The sequence below is a fragment of the Gopherus evgoodei genome, chromosome 9 (assembly GCF_007399415.2).
Source record: "Gopherus evgoodei ecotype Sinaloan lineage chromosome 9, rGopEvg1_v1.p, whole genome shotgun sequence".
Taxonomy (NCBI): Eukaryota; Metazoa; Chordata; order Testudines; family Testudinidae; genus Gopherus; species Gopherus evgoodei.
The window spans coordinates 17,075,268-17,089,970 of record NC_044330.1 but is presented as its reverse complement, the minus strand read 5'-3'; the positions used below and the strand labels follow the sequence as shown (position 1 = coordinate 17,089,970).

The window sequence follows — 14,703 nt, the reverse complement described above, 5'->3', positions numbered from 1 at the left end:
TTACGGTCCCAGAAGTTGATGGAAACTTCATCACCTAGAAAATATCTAGCCTCAATCCTCCTCTTGACTGCTGATCAGTATGTGTCTGCTGTATGAAACTGAGTGACAAACAAGTATACTAGTTAGCCACAGGAAGAATTTCTTTCAGTCTCCCTTAATAACTTCCTATCTAAGTAACCTTCCTACTCCCATACTGTTCTTAGACAAAGACTGTATATATACACAGGGTGGTAGGAATGGAACTCCTCAGCAATGATAAAATGAATATGTTCATATGTAAACAAGCATATGCATAGTCATATTGAATCTATTCATGCACACTGGTATTCATTTCAAACAACACTGTTCCCTTTCAGAACTTTATATATTTATGACAACTAAAGGGCACTGATTCTGTTGAAATAAACCAGAGCTTTAATATTGGTAAATATCATATTTTAGTATTGGCTCAGCTCTATAAGTAGTATGCTCTACCTTGAAAAGTGACTATGTAAAAAGAGCACCTTCTTAATTTATGGAAAAGCCAGTGTGTCTATTCAGTCACATCAGCTGACTTCAGTGAAAAAAGTAAAGGTTTGAAGGGTTGGGGTTTTCTTTTTGTGGTTTTCCCCCCCCTCAACTTTTTACATACATACACACACATACTCCAGAGCCTTGCAGAGGCAACATAACTAAGAATAAAGATTCCAAATGTAAAGACCCCAACTGATTTTAACGGGATTTTACTCAGACCCCATGCTATCTTCCTCATCATTATAATTGTTTACCAAATTCAAAACAGCTACACCTGTGCAATCATTAGAGGCAGAGAGGCTGCACAAGGCATAATGTGAAGATTATGGGGTTGCATAAGCATCACAGAACATAATTGACTCTTATTACCAGTTGTAGTGATCAGGAAAGAAAGCAATCAGCTTGACTCTCAGATTCTAGACTCATTGCAGGACAGACAGTTAGGAAAAAGCTTTTTACTTGGAAATTGAGCACATTTCATCTAGAATGAAAGTAAAACAAGAAATATAGAATCCCATAACCCCAGTCTTACAAAGTAAGTTTCAGAGTTGAACCAGATATTAATAATGTATGGTTATTCACCATGTATTTTAAGGTAGATAAAATGAAAGCTTGTGTTTGAACATGCCAAAAGTGCTAGCATGTCTCATGAACATTTATCCTTTCAATACATACAGGAAAATCCTTAATACAACTGACTCCCTGTTAACACCACAGCTACTACAGCAACTAAACTATCATGAGCACTTGTCCTAGCTCCCACCACCCACTGAGTAGAGTAAATAACAAGTAAATTTTGCTTTACTTTTTGGGACTAATAAAATTTTTTTTCGGACTGGACAGGACAACAACATGTGTCACATATTTTAAAACATAGTCTCAGAGTGGCCTCCAGAAAAATATCTCCAAGGTGTTTGTCTCCAGAGGTCTCTTCTCCTTTAAAGCTGAACTCTGTGTTGTACTATCAATATACAGATCCATATCTCAGGTGAAAGCATAAATATTTCCAGCAAAAATGCAGCTTAACGCTTTTTTTGTCAAGTCGTGTTGCCTTCTTCCTTGGTTATGGTTCTGATAAGTGCTTCTGTTTATATGCTGAAATAGACAAATAGACCACCCTCTTCTCTTGCACCTCCTGTAGCTAAATCCAACTTCCCCACAATGCAGGACAGACTTCTCACAAGCTAAAAAGGAAATAAAAATGATAGCAGCTCCTTGTTAAATAATTGGAAACACACCACTAGTTGTTGGTAAAAATCTCTTCTTTATGATGTCACCACTACTATAGAAACGATGTGTTAACAAAAGGTGAAGATACCATCTGGCAGTAGAAGACCATGGAAAGCTGAGAGAGGAGGCAACATCTTGAGTCTGGCAGGGTCATCATAGCAGCTCATCTAACACAAGAACACTGGTTACAGTTCCATTTTTAACCTGCAAAGATGTCTCAGGAAGTTGACTGGTTACATAGCCAAGCAGGTGTATGTAAAGTAGATCTCTACAACCCTGATGAACAGAAGGATCAGGACCGGAAAGTGATCTGTTTTGTTGATGTCTCCAGTCTGAACGTAAAGGACAAAGATTCAAAAGCAAAGAAAGCCGCTAGCCAGTCCAGTAACATCTCTGAACCTTCAAATGAACTTGACCTGGGGAATCTGGAGGAAAAAGAAGTCATTGTAATAAAGGACAATGAGAAGCATGATCATTCTAAAACTAAAGGAGCAGTATGTCTTTTCAAACAAGGTTCAACCGATGAACTCAGTGTTGTGAGCTGGCTCAACAATGACCTTCAGAAATATGCAGCTGGACTCCAGCATGCACTGACCCCTTCAGAGACTCCTCAGAAACACAAAGATAGCAACACCTTCATTGATTCATCATTGTCCCAGAACAGTGACACATCATTAAAGTCTACTGATGCCCAAAAGGGAAGAAGAGATCCAGATAACGTTTCATGCTATGTAAATAAGCTCTGCTCTTTGGTTTTTCAAATGGCACGTAAAGAGATCACAGATAAATTGGAAGGTGCTGCTAGTAAGTATATACACCAGGCAATTCATGACTCTGCTGCTGAAGGGAAAAATAACAATTCCCGTGGTTTTGTGAGCAAAATCGCATCACAAACAGTGAATGAATGCACTGCAGCAGGCACACAGAAACCCCAGAGTAAACTACCATCCCCCAGGCCATCTCAAGAAAAGACTATCAAGAAGGAAGATACTTCAGGTTCCAAGAGAACATCACTCTTCTATGGCGAGATGTCTAATCAAAGTGGCTATAGACAGGGGGAAAGGTCTGGAGATAAACAAATGTGTCAGCAAGCAAAACAGTCTGGGCAGGATGATTCTGGTACTTCTGTGAGCCAGGGGTTAATGGTTTATGCAAATCAGGTTGCTTCAGACATGATGTTCTCATTTATGAAGACCATGAAAGTCCAAAGGAAGGATGGTAAGCCACTCCCAGCTTGTGTAGTTTTGAAGAGAGTAATCCTCAAACACACCAAAGACGTCATATCAGACTTGATAGACTCAACTATGAAAAATCTGCATAATGTCACAGGGGTGCTCATGACAGACTCTGACTTTGCTTCCACAGTGAAGAAGAACCTATATAACATGGGAAGCCAGAAATCTACTGAAATTTTGGAAGTAATGGTAAGACGGCTGTATAATGTCCTTGTAGCAGAGCATAATGATAAGGGACAGTCCAAGTCTCACAGCCTAGCATATACCATACTGAAAACAGCATTCCCATCAGATTCAAAATCTCAAAGCATGCAGTTTGCAACACTGAAAACACAAACACAAAAGAAGGATAAAGAAAAAGCAAAGCCAAAGAAATTTACCTGTGCTGAGAAAGTAAGTGAACAGATAATTAACGAGGGACTAACCATGTTGCATTCCAAACAAATGGCAAGCAAAGCTCTAGAAAAGGTAAGAGGGAGTCAAGAAAAAAAGCCAGAAAAGATCAGCACCGCAATAGAGTCACTAGCAAAAGACCTCACTGTGACAGCATTAATGTTGATACAACAGCACTTAATCCAAAAAACAAACAGTGGCAGAGATTCAATCACTCATGATTCGGGCACTTCTTCACTTGGGTTTGTTTCTCGTGAATCTCATTTTGAAAAGGCTGGGAAAAGCCAAAGCTCCAAGTCTCTTGCAATGACTGGTGGGTCAAGTAATATTCCCCAAGAGGGCGATATATCAAGTATCCTCTTATCAATCATCCAGACGGTCTTACGTGAGGCTGGTTTCAATATAGATGACAGTTCAGGTGAGACAAACAAGAGTTTTAAACAGGTTGCCACTATTGATAGTGAGTCCAGCAAAAAGTCCTTATCTACACAGCCCAATTCAGCCATAGATCAGTTTGACAACATGGATCAGGTAAACAAAAAATTTCTTGACCAACTGGTGGAATCTGTGATGAACTTGTGTTTATTCATGACTAAATGCAACAATTCTGATTTAGTAACAGATGATCCATCAGATGAGCAAAATGTAACTGGTGCCTCATTTTCAAGAAACAAATCCACAGCTTTGGATAAGGAAGGGTCAAGGGAAGCTTCACAAGTGAGGTCAAGTGGAAAACAGCTATCAGAATTATCATCCGGTTCTGAAGTGATAGTGAACAATCAGAATGCCAACAAAAGCACACAGAACAAGGAGCTCCAGGCTATCCTCCAGTGGATGGCTGCTTCCCACTTCAATGTGCCCAACCTGTCATTCATGAATGAAGAGGAAGGGAATTTGAAAAAGCTTCCTTTGTTGGCTGAAAAAGCAGCAAAGAAGGGCTGCAGCGTGGGGGATATTATCCAAGAGGTAATGAGGTACTTTGAAAAACAACAGATTGATGCCGCTGTGGGAAATGCGTCTCGTTATGGATTGATGGACTGGCTGCTTGCTAACCTGTGAACAAGTGCCAGCTCCTCCCTCTCACGTTACTTCAGCCCAGCTAAATGCCCATCTTAACTCCCTGCTGGAATAACAAGAACAATACAACTGATTTTCCTGAGACAACACTGCACTGAATTCCTCAGGTTGTTACACACTAGCAGGGCAATATCATCAATAAAAAAATACCATCCCTATTGCCACTAATTCTTTTATTAAGCACTTCATCAGACATTTAAAAACTGCCACACACCTACTAGCCTGAAGACAGTACTGGAACAAAGGTAGATATGATAGATAAGGTGAGGAAGGTATCTACCGGCAAGATGCAGGGGCAATGCCCTAATGAGAAATCTAGCTCCCCTGCCATAAGCTGCTGGGAAGTACAGGTTTGTCTTTCACAGCATCCTCAGATTAGCAGGTGTCAGATAAAAACTTATCTCCATCCTCCATTAGTTTCTGGAAGGAGCTTTCTGTCTCTTCTCCCTCCTCAGAACCTGCTGGATGCTGCAGGGAGTAGAGAGTGGGATTGAAGAGATCTGTGTTCCTGTAGCTACTTCCCAGTCACATTTATGTGTCCTCTCCATTAAGTTTGCCTCTGCTCCTGCTTAGAGCCTTCTAAAACAGCTGTAGCATGGAATTAACACAATTCTTGTCAGTTCTGCTATCCACAGGGTTCAGAACAGTAGCAGTAACAATGAGCAGAGTCTTGTTTATTTCACACTGCTGCTGTTTGGCAAAATTACCAAAAGCAGCAGAAGCTCTGGAGCCATCTCTTTGCAAAAAGATGAAGCAACAATAGTTTATGCTCTGTCCATATTTGAAAGTTTTTTTTCACAACTGGAAAGATTGGTAATTTTAAAATAAAAATTTAGATTCTGCAGAGGTTGATGGCTCCTTCTTGCCCAGAATGAGCAGATTTTCCAAGCCCTGTACTTCAAGGGACACAGTCAACTTAAAAATAAAAAGCATAAATGTATCTGTAACATATATGCAACATTACAATAACTGAAAGTTTAGAGATTTTTTTCCTATGTATTTACTTAACTGTACAAAAATGGCTGTCAAATGAAGTTTCACTATAGACAGTTCCCCATTTGTTTAGATACAATGCAACTGTAAAACTTCAAACCAGGGTGGCACAAAGACAAATGTAATCCCTAATATTACTTTTAACTTTCTTTTCCCCTAAACAATGAACTGATTTCAAGTTGGCACTGTCCTTTAAAAGCAGTACTGACATTTGCCCTGAGATATACACCAAACTGAAAAGAGAGATAAGGACTATTAACCCCAGTCTCACTGCTTGTCGTGATACTCTATACCATACATGACTATCGAAGGAAACATTCCCCATGCCAGAGAAAACAAGCTATCACAGAGGAAATATTAGGGAGTATAATCCCAGAATTTAGGATCTCCAGGTATTTTTCAGTCCTATAATTCCAAGATTTCAGGAAAAATAAGGAGAGATAAATAACTATTGTGATCAGTTTTCATATGCACAAAGAAAATAAATTCATGAAAGGTTTTCTTTACAATCATATCACATTTCCAAACATTTATAGCAATGGCCTCACTTCTTCCAAATCTTTTGGATAGAGAATACCTTTCCACATTTACTGTGGTGGTTCACAAATTACTCCAATTTTGTTGTTTCTTTATGACAAAATATTAAGATAAATGTAGTATCCTTTTAAAAAAAAGGATTCAGAATTGCATTATGTAGAGATGCTTCAATGTTGCATTTTAATGTTTAACTTGGATTATTATAGGCACAGGTGGCTACAGCATCTATTATTAAGGTTGCCCAACACTTGCATTATAAGCACCTTATTTTGAGTTGCATACAACTTTGTCAAACTTTAAACCGTTTGAGCTAAATTTTTTGATGCCAGGTGTGTGTCTCTGATTTTTTGTTTTGTTTTGTAAAATGTTAGCCAAAATGGTTCAGCCACTTCTGAAAGCAAGCCTAGGGGAAAGAAAATACATTGTTTTGCTTAAGTTAAAAAATTCTGGCAACTTTTTCTTGGAAAAACTCTAGTGTTTCTGTGCTTCGGAGCAGATACATGAAATTTGGCTAGAGACTGGACTTTGTTTCAGAGTTGTGCCTTGTGCCCAAATTTGATCAATTTATAAGCCTCTGAGGAAAAAAATTACAGTTTACACATGCTCAGCTGATATGGCTTAGCTTTTATCAGCTGAATTCCTCAAAGATTCCATAGATACTGGGCATACTCCAGCCCAGGACTGAGTTGTAATTACGCTGCAGTTATAGCTCCGGACTGCTGCAGGTTATGCCAGGTCCAGAGCCGAGCACCTGAGCAGAAAGCATGGAGACTGTCTCTCCTGCACTGTCATAGACTCACCTGCTGAGTCCAGGCAGGTTGGAGGAATAAGTTGCCTGGCTCAAATGCAGAGGAGACAAGAGCCAGACTTGCAGGAGGACTGAGGGAAGAGACTGGAATAAGGAGCCTGGGGATGGGGGAACAGAAACTGGGACAGAATGAGAAAGGTCGGGGAATGAGATGAAGACAGATCTCACAATGAGACAGAATGATGGGGAAAGAACTGGGAATGGGTGGACAAGGAGCTGAGGGAGGGCATTCAAACTGAATCAGGAGCCCAGGGAGGACGAATGGGACTAGGAGCCAGTGGGAATGGGGGCAGGGGGTGCATGTGAAACTAGAGTGGGGGAGAGACACAGATCACATGTGGGGCCGGGAAGGTGAAACGGAAACTGGGAGTGTAAGAGTAGGAGTGGGATGAGAAGCCTGAGGAGTGGAGTTTGGGACTGGCTAGATGATGAAAATGAGACTGTGACAAGGAGCCAAAGGGGCAGGAAGAGACAAGACTGAAACAGTGAGACTTTAGAGAGGATGGGCAGAAGGGATCACAGTGAGGAGGAGATCAGAGTCTGTGCCCACTGGGGAACATTCCAGTCCAGAGCTGTCAGTAAATATCTATGAAACTCACCAGCTAACTCCCCCCCTTCTAGTGCTGCTCCACGTAGCTGTAATAGGTTGTTATCCTCTATCAGTTACTCCTTAGCTCAACTGGTTGAGGTTTGTGTGGCGAATCTAAAAGTTCCATCTCTACTGACCACCAATGTTGCCAAAATGATAGGATTTTTTTCCAGTCTGTTTTTTTTTTAAACTAGGAAATTACATGCACAAACTACATTAAAAGAACATTAAGACTGCAAAATCAAGCACTCAAGTTAAAAAATGCCAGTATTAAGGTTGCCTGTGCAACCTTAATTCAGCTCCCTTGTGCACATTCATTCTGAGAGTTTTTAATTACTTGATCACATACCATTTTTTCCAAAGGACTCATAGACTCATAGGTCAGAAGGGACCAATCTGATCATCTAGTCTGACCTCCTGCACAAGGCAGGCCACAGAACCCCACCCATCCAATTTTATAACAACCCCTATCCCAGGATCGAGTTATTGAAATCTTCAAAATTGGTTTGAAGACCTCAAGCTGCAGAGAAACCACCAGCAAGCAACCCGTGCCCCACGCTGCAGGGGAAGGCGAAAAACCTCATTCAGAACACAGTGAAGTGAAGGAGACTGTTGAGGCAGGCATCCTACAGACATTTGTTGGAAAAGTAGGAAGGTGCGTAGTGAATGAGACAGGGAAGTGCAGGAAGAGAAAGGATGATCTCACGATTAGGGCAGCATTCAGCTGCCTTACAGAAATAAAGTCGATCCCTGCCTCTACCACAGAATTCCTATGCGATGCCATCAAATAACTTAAACTGTACTTTTCACAGGTGGTCACTAGTTGTAGGTTCCTCATTTTCTGGAGTGCTAGACTTAAGACCCTGCAGTCTGATCAGCAGAAGTGCTGAGCACTCTCAGCTGCAAGTGAAGTTAATAGGAGCTGTGCTTCAAACATATGAAGTGTTACATAATTAGGCATGGCAGAACTTGATTTTTTAGAATTGCAATGGATATATCAATGTTTATTTTTAAAAAACTTTTTCAAATTTGACTATTTAAATTTTCACAGTTGAGGAAATTTTAAGGCAGGTCAGATAATTATTTAATGTCAGTAGATGTTGAAATTCAAAAAGTTAAAGCTCTATATCATCAACACACAAATTTTCAGCATCATATGTCAAAAAGGTACAATGTAAATACCCTTAAATCACACTCTCAGAGAGGGGCTCTCAAACTGAGGGTTGCGAGGTTATTACATGGGGGAGTTGTGAGATGTCAGCCTCCACTCCAAGCCCCACTTTGCATCCAGCATTTATAATGGTGTTAAATATATAAAAAAGTGTTTTGAATTTATAAGGGGAGTTGCACTCAGAGGCTTGCTATGTGAAAGGGGTCACCAGTATAAATATTTGAGAACCACTGCTCTAATAAAGTTAGCAAGCAGCATTTTTCTTACTTTAGTTATCTGCAAATTTCAATTACCAATATAAATATTTTTGTTGGTTTGTGTGTGTACAATGAAATTGACATTTACCAATAAAAATCTAATCCTTCCAAGCCTTATTATAATGCTAAGCATTCTGAAAAATTACCAACGGGCACTCAAAATAAATGGATATTTTTCACATAAATGAAGGGCTGGATGGCAGCTTGAGAGGTCACCTAGTCCAGTCCCCTGCCCTGAGGAAGGACCATTCCTGAGAGGTGTTTGAGTAATCTGTTTTAAAAACCTCCAGTGATGGGGGATGCTGCAACTTCCTTTGGAAACCTATTCCAGTGCTTAAGTATCCTAATAGTTAGGTTTTTCCAAACATGTAACCAAAATCTCCATTGCTGCAGATTAAATCAAATACCTCTTGTCCAGCCTTAACATATTTGAAGACTTACCAGGTCTTCCCCCACAATCTTCTTTTCTCAAGACTAAACATGCCCAGATATTTTACCCATTCTTCATAGGTCAGGTTCCTAAGCTTTCTATCATTTTTGAGGCTCTCTCTGGACTCTCAGTTTGTCCATATCTTTCTTAAAGCGTGGCATCCAGAACTGGACACAGTACTCCAGCTAAGTCCTCACCAGTGCTGAGCAGAGTGGGACATTTACCTCTCATGTCTTACATACAAACACTTCTATTAATATATTAGCCTTTTTCACAAGTGCAGCACATATCTGAATCATAATCAATTTGTGATCCACTATAACCCCAAGATCCTTTTCAGCAGTATTACTGCCTAGCCAGTTATTCCTCATTTTTTAATTGTGCATTTGATTTTTTTCTTAAGTGTAGTACTTTGCACTTGTCTTTATTCAATTTCATTTTGTTGATTTTAGACCAACGCTCTAATTTCTCAAGGTCATTTTGAATTCTAATCCTGTCCTTCAAAGTGCTAGCAAGCACTCACTGCGTGGTGTCATCTTGTAAATTTTATAAACACAGTCTCCACTCCATTATCCAAGTCATTAATAAAAATGTTGAACAGTACCACAATCAGGATTGACCCTTGCAGAACACCATTAGTTATGTCCCCTCAGTTTGACAGCAAACCACTGATAACTTTGGATATCATCTTTGAACCAGTTTTGCATCCACCTAATAGTAGCTTAATCTAGACCACATTTCCTTAGTTTGCTTATAAGAATAAGGATGTCATGTGTGACTGTCAAAAGCGTCACTAAAAATCAAGATATATCTGCTGCTTCCACCCATCCACCTCTCACCTGCCATACCCCATCCCAGAGAGGAGCAGAAGAAGAGTCCCCCAAGTGGCCTGGAGTGGCTGCAAGAGTGGCCAGTCAGGGGCCAGGAGGGCCACATAAAAAGGAGCTGCAGAGACAAAGGCAGTCAGTTGCTGCAGGAGCTGGAAGAGAGAGAGAACTGTGTTCCTGGCTGTTGAAAGTGCAGCAGGACCATGGACAGCTCAGTGCAGGCAGGGACCAGGGGAACTAAGAAGGGAATCCTGGCTGGCTGTGGGGACTGAGCCAGGATTGAGCCTAGGGAGGACTGCAGGAAGACAGAGTCTCCAAGGAAGAAGCCTTGGGGGTATGGCCCCATACTAGGGCCAGGAGAAGATGATAACTGTATACTCTGGAGCGGGTTTGTTCTGTTCCACCAACAGACAGTGTGTGTGACTCAGCTGCAGGGCTGAGTCACTGAAGACCCACAAAAGAAACCACTGACCAAGGATGGGAGGCAAGCACAAGATCTGGGTGCCACTCCATTCCACAAAAACTGAGAGACCGCACGTGCATGCATCTGACCAGGGGGGCACTTGTGTGAGGTGAGTGGTGATCCAGTTACAGTAAATTAATCATTTTCAGGCCTTGAGTACTGCACAGTAAATAAGACACAGGCCATACATTGAACAATGAGCAGAAAATAAAATATTGAATAGCTGCTCATTAAGTGAGTATTATCCACTCTGGACTGAATGATGCAGAAGTCCTATGGAAAAATAGAATGTGATCATGTAATTAAAGACTGTATTATAATGCATACAGATAAGAGGGTTGAATTAAAATTACATAGATAACAAGTAACCTTAAATTGTGGGATTTGCTAACCTTTGGTGATTGACTCTGGCACCTTAATGTTCTTCTCACATAATTTTGTGTGTGCAATAGGTTAATACAATTTTTTTTTCAACCTTTAATGAGCTTGAATTGCACACAGTGCATAGAATGAAAGTGTTACATATCCCCAAGGACAAAAGCCTTTGAGTCACTGTGCTTCCACATTCTTTATCATTGAATTCTGAGTGTGCGTTGCGGGTTTTTTGAGAGTCTGAAAAGGTCATTGTGGCAAGTCCATTGCAACATCAGAATATTCTGTAATTGAAAACAAATTTTTATTGACTATTGTTGAAACTTGAATTTTTATGTTCATTGTATGGTAAAATTATATCTAGACACCCCTGAGCAGAATAGGCCAAACAATAAAGCTACCATCATGAAAGCAAGATCTTCTGGACATTTTCTCCAACTTGTTAGTAATACCCCCATCTTACTCAAGATTAGTTTCAATCAGCTCTGCCATTAACTCATCAACCTTGATCAGACAGGGAGAGGGTACTGAGGCTGAATCCTGGGATCTGAAAGGATGGTCTGAATAGATCCAAGTTCTATTAACATATTGACATTACTGAAAACCCTGCCACTTCTCAGGGCTTGTCTACATCAGAAAGTTGCAGCGCTGGTGAGGGAGTTACAGCGCTGCAACTTAGGAGGTGTACACATCTGCAGGGCACCACCAGCGCTGCAACTCCCTGTTTGCAGCGCTGGCCGTACTCCTGTTTTGTCTCGGGTGTAGAGGATCCAGCGCTGGTGAGCCAGCGCTGGTAATCAAGTATAGACACTTACCAGCGCTTTTCTTGACCTCCGTGGAATAAGCAGGTATCCCAGCATACCTGAGGAAGCCTCTGGTAATCAAGCTGGTCTCCTTCCCCGGCTTGCTCTCGCGTTCCCCGAACCCCGAGCAAGCAGGTCTCCTTCCCTGCGGTTTGCAGGGTGGTTCGGGGAACGCGAGAGCAAACCGCGGCGAAGCTGGTCTCCTTTCCCGGTTTGCTCTCTCGTTCCCCGAACCCCCGAGCAAGCAGGTCTCCTTCCCTGCGGTTTGCAGGGTGGTTCGGGGAACGCGAGAGCAAACCGCGGCGAAGCTGGTCTCCTTTCCCGGTTTGCTCTCGCGTTCCCCGAACCCCCGAGCAAGCAGGTCTCCTTCCCTGCGGTTTGCAGGGTGGTTCAGGGAACGCGAGAGCAAACCGCGGCGAAGCTGGTCTCCTTTCCCGGTTTGCTCTCGCGTTCCCCGAACCCCCCTTGAAGCCGCCCAACAGCGCTGCAGTGTGGCCACATCTAACACCACTTGCAGCGCTGGTTGCTGTAAGTGTGGCCACTCTGCAGCGCTGGCCCTATACAGCTGTACTAATACAGCTGTAACAACCAGCACTGCAAAATTTTAGATGTAGACATGGCCTCAGTTCTCTGTGGCTTCATACACACTGAATAACAGTAACATATGTACAATATGTAAATTAAAATTTGTAAGATGTAATAATCCTATTAAACTTTTTTAAAAATTAGGTCAGAAGTTACTAAATGATACTATGGAAGTATGAAGAACTGTCAAATGTAAACATGAGAATCAAAGAGTAAGGGCTTGATCTTTAAAGGAATGCATCTGTTGCACAGCAAAGCAAGACAAAACAATGTAACCTACAAAATAACTATTACTATGTCAGTTGTGGAAGACTGCAGTTAACTAATTATTACTGTAACAAAACAGCTTATCTCTGGTTTGTAACATCTTCAGAGCCAAATATATCAATGTATTATGTTATGACATTAAAAGAGCACATTAAGGACTTATAGACACTATTACAATATAAACATGGAAAACATATGCACAATGATATTTCACTTAGAGCTCTAGCTCAGTGAAGTGGATATACAATAAATCCAGGCAAGCTCACCTGAGTAGCTGCAGACTGACAGGAAGAGGAACATGATGAGACAACAGGAATGTCAGACGGGACAGCAGCCACAGTGGTAGCAGGAGTGAAAATCAGCTGGGAAGACAGAAAAAGAAAACTAAAGAAGACACAAGTCACAGATAAAAGTAACAGTAAAACCTTGAAATTTATCATAGGGAGGAAAATGTTACTTAGGGGCAAATGAATTCTAATTTAAATTCTTGTTGCCTTTAACTCAACTTTATTTTTTTTTAAACAAATGTTTGTGGGATTTCAAACAATATACATTATATAAACATAAGTATTAATTTTAAAATGTTCTGCATTTTAAGGATAATACTTTTGCATTTATGTTGCTTTCCATCCAAGTGTCTCAAAAGAGGCTTACTTAATCTTACTTCCATTTTACAGAGCAGAGGAGGGGGGTGAACAGAGGCATATTGTCAAGCAACCAGAGCCAGATAAAGATATGGAATGAAGCAGCAACAGAACCTGACATATCTTGACTCCCAATAGTCTGCTCAGACAACTGGACTACACTGCCTCAAAATGAATTTTCAAATTAGAGAATATCATGTTTAGCAACACAAACAAGTGACATTTTCTTCTTTTTTTCCCCCAAGTATACAAATTGAGTGTTTTGTGAAAACTGTCACAGCTAGACCCCGAAATCCTCTGTTCATTAACATACCATACCATACAGGTAACACCAGTGTATGCTTCCCCAAAAAACACCACCAATGTGTTTCAGTCATAACCTGCAAGGACTTTTTAGGGACAATTCAGACTCTGTCCATTCAATCCTCTCTATACCTAGGTGCTGAGATTGCCAACAAGACTGCAAATTAGTTCTAATGGTGGTGGGATTTTGGTGTGGTATATTGTCAATGTTACTTTAAAAATATTTCAGTTCATCTCACTGAGAGAGAGAATACTTTGTAGCCTAAAGACTAGACTTGATACATGTGTTCCTCAGAATTACTCTTGCAAAAGGCAAGAAAGAATGCTTTAAAAAGTTAGTCAAAGAGGTAGAAGAGGATAACCGCTCTGAACTAAGCAGACTACATGTCTGTTAATTCAACAAACAAGATTTCGTAAATATAAACAAAAATATAAGGGCCCAAATCTGAGATTATGATTCAGGAAAAAGTCTTCAAGATTGGGCCTTGCAACAAAGTCCTGGCCCTTTAAGGCCAAAGGAAGTAACGTGAAAGACCAGTCACCCCATTCCATGTGTCTAGAGATGGCAGAGGAAGGCCGAAGGAAATCCAAACAGCCACTGGGTCAGAGGAAGATAGTCTCAGAATAATTAGTGTCTGAAGGGGACAGGGATAGGAAAAAACTCAGGTCATTGCTCTCTATAGCAGCAGGAAGGCCCAGGACCATGAGCCTTGCAGAGGGGGAGGAGCAGGGCTACCCACCCAGGTGTTTAGGATTAGACCCACATGGGAAGGGTCAAGGGAGTAGTCATATGATGGCGATGGATGACTCAAAAACAAGGTTCCAAGCCCAGTCAGGGAGAGCTTACTGAAGGGAGGATTTAAAGGACATAGTTCTACAAGGAAGGTTGTGAAAAGCCCTGAACTAAACAGGTGAGTTTGCGGATGGAGGAGGCCAGCACTTGAAGCACATAGTCCCAGAAAGGAGGATTTTGGGGCCCTGAACCTAGGGTTGGATGAAAAGGCACCTCTTTTGAGAGCTGGATTATGTTTAATAAATTAGAACCCAAAAGAGTGAGAATATTGTTCCCAAAGATTTTGGAGTGTAAATTAATTATATCCAGAAACTGAGGTAGGGGACTGTAGTAGCAAGCCATGCGGCATGAGGGTGTGCTTGGAGACTGCACTCTCCAACAGGTCTTTATACAAACAAATATTTTACATTATA

The 14,703-nt window shown here is 41.1% G+C and overlaps 1 protein-coding gene and 1 pseudogene across 5 annotated transcripts in view; one reads left to right on the top strand and one right to left on the bottom strand.

The window, feature by feature from the left end:
* PHC3 (polyhomeotic homolog 3) overlaps positions 1 to 14,703 on the bottom strand; it is an 80,356-nt gene that overhangs the window by 50,200 nt on the left and 15,453 nt on the right. For all 5 annotated transcript variants that reach the window (XR_004001898.1, XR_004001900.1, XR_004001899.1 and 2 more), the window contains exon 6: positions 12,817 to 12,912. Coding sequence is in view for 2 of the 5 variants with exons in the window: in XM_030574577.1 (XP_030430437.1) it covers positions 12,817 to 12,912 (96 nt within the window). In the remaining 3 variants the exon portion in view is untranslated. The remainder of the gene's footprint in view (positions 1 to 12,816; positions 12,913 to 14,703) is intronic.
* LOC115657175 lies at positions 580 to 4,590 on the top strand (annotated as a pseudogene).